Raw genomic sequence first — 2,484 nt, forward strand, 5'->3', positions numbered from 1 at the left:
AGTGGGTTTGTAGGATCATATGGTAACTTTATTTTTAGGTTTTTAAGGAACCTCCATACTGTTTTTTATAGTGGCAGTACCAATTTACATTCCCACCAACAGTGCAAGAGGATTCCCTTTTCTCCACACTCTCTCCAGCATTTATTGTTTGTAGACTTTTTGATGATGGTGGTTCTGACAGGTGTGAGGGGATAACCTCATTGTAGTTTGTTTTTTTTTAAGTTTTCATCTGTTTATTCAAACAAGATGTGTCTTTAGGAGTTTAAAATACACTGGACACCATTATCTTTTGTGAATAATGCAGAGAGCCATTTAAAACGAAACCAGCTTCACCGTATTTTGTAACACTGGTCTATTAAGAGTGAATCCCTACCCGTATTCCTAGACTGTAAACAGTGGGAACTGAAGTGTCAGAGGGAACACATTCGGGATCATACATAATAGACAAAACCCTTTAATTGTCTTACTCGCTTTACACAGTCAGTGCATACTTAAGCAAAACTCAATTCCTTATGAAGCAAACATTTTTGCATAAGCTGCCTTGTCTTTATCTTTCTGTGCCTTTATCTTCTGCTTGACTTTCAGCAACTCTGCCTGGATAGCTTTATCTTCTGGTGCTATCTCCTGAGCTTTTTTAAGATCAGCCAATGCTTGATCATATCCTTTTAGTCCTTGCCATCCTTGGGCTCTGTGGTACAGTGCTTTGGTATTTGCTGGGTATATTTCAAGGGCCTCCAAACAATTGTCAACTGCTCCCTGCCAATCGGACATCTTCAGTTTGCAAGTGCCGATATTCAGCACACAGCTCAAAGCAACAGGCTGCAGCTTTGCCCCACCTGCATTCTCAGTAGCAGCCTTTGAGCCTTCGACATACCTTAAAAGCTTTGTGTATTTTTTAATGGCCATCTCCCAGTTCTGGGATTTGAAAAAAGTATTTACAATGTCTTTTAAGTCTTCTGTTACTAATATGATTTTATCTACATCTTTTAAATCTATGTCTGCATCCTTGGGGAAGTCTGGATAACTGTCACCAGATCCATCCTTTGGGAATATTCCCCAATCATCCCCTTCCTTCAGTTCTCCGCATTCTGCAATAATGCACAATTTGGCAGGTTTTTCACCTTTCACCTCCACATTTTCCAGAATTCTTGCCACACCCATTCCTTTAATCACTTGGCCAAACACCACGTGTTTCCCATCCAAGTGAGGACTCGGAACCATCGTAATGAAGAACTGAGAGCCATTTGTGTTGCTGCCTGCATTTGCCATGCTCAGTGATCCCTCCTTATCATGCTTATAATGGAAATTTTCATCTTCACATTTTTCACCATAAATACTTTCTCCACCTGTCCCATTCTGATTTGAGAAGTCTCCACCCTGAATCATAAATTTCTTAATAATTCGATGGAAAGGGCATCCTTTGAAATGGAGAGCTTTCCCCGTGGTGGGTCCAATGCCTTTTTCTCCTGTACACAGTGCACGAAAATTTTCTGCAGTTTTGGGTGCAATATCTGCAAATAATTCCAAGACAATGTGACCAACTCTCTCCCCTCCGACGTCCACGTCAAAGAAGACTCGGGGGTTACTGGGGTTGGAGGGCTTAGCCTGGGGGGATGGGTGCGACATTGTGTCCCACAGATGTGTCTGGGAGTGCCTCTGAGCTCTGGGTGGCCGCCGTGCAGCTCGAACCCCAAAGTCGCCCTGTCCCGAAGATCATTGTAGTTTTGATTTGCATTTCTCTAATCATTAGCAACGCTGAGCATCTTTTCATGTGCTTTTTGACCATCTGTATGACTTCTTTGGAGAATCTTCTGCCCATTTTTTGAATGGGATGTTTGTGGGTGTTTGTTTATGTTTTGATATTGAGCTGTATGAGCTGTTTGTATATTCTGGAGATTAATCCCTTGTTGGCTGCATCATTTGAAAGTATTTTCTTCTATTTTGTGGGTTAGTTTTTTTGTTTTGTTTATGGCTGCTTTTGCTGTGCAAAAGCTTTTAAGTTTAATTAGGTCCCATTTTTTAATTTTTATTTTCATTGATCTAGAAGGTGGGTCCAAAAAGATACTGCTGCAATTTATGTCAAAGAGTGTTCTGCCTATGTTTTCCTCTAGGAGTTTTATACTATCTGGTCTTGTATTTAGGTCTTTAATCCATTTTGAGTTTATTTTTGTGTATGGTGTTAGAGAATGTTCTAATTTCATTCTTTTACATATAGCTATCTAGTTTTCCCAGCACCACTAATTGAAGAGGCTGTCTTTTCTCCATTGTATAGTCTTACCTCCTTTGTCATAGATTAATTGACTATAGGTGCATGGGTTTATTTCTGGACTTTCTATGCTATTCCATTGATCTATGAGTCTGTCTTTGTGCCAGTACCATACTGTTTTGATTACTGTAGCTTTATGGTATATTCTTTCTTTTTAAATATTGGTGTTTCTTGTTATAAAGTTCCCTCTTAGAACAGCTTTTGCTCTGTCTCATAAG

General features: G+C 39.8%; 1 protein-coding gene across 1 annotated transcript; it reads right to left on the reverse strand.

Moving 5' to 3' along the window:
- Window positions 1–345: 345 nt before the first annotated feature.
- On the reverse strand, window positions 346–1,716 carry LOC130830976 (peptidyl-prolyl cis-trans isomerase D). The gene has a single exon (XM_057698289.1). The coding sequence runs from the start codon at window positions 1,624–1,626 to the stop codon at window positions 511–513; it is 1,116 nt and encodes a 371-aa protein (XP_057554272.1). The 5' UTR covers window positions 1,627–1,716; the 3' UTR covers window positions 346–510.
- Window positions 1,717–2,484: the final 768 nt, after the last annotated feature.

This window comes from Hippopotamus amphibius, chromosome 1 (genome assembly GCF_030028045.1).
Source record: "Hippopotamus amphibius kiboko isolate mHipAmp2 chromosome 1, mHipAmp2.hap2, whole genome shotgun sequence".
Classification (NCBI taxonomy): Eukaryota; Metazoa; Chordata; class Mammalia; order Artiodactyla; family Hippopotamidae; genus Hippopotamus; species Hippopotamus amphibius.

Coding starts and splice junctions, on each gene's coding strand:
- LOC130830976 (XM_057698289.1), bottom strand. CDS start 1,626: ATGTCGCACCCATCCCCCCAGGCTAAGCCCTCCAACCCCAGTAACCCC.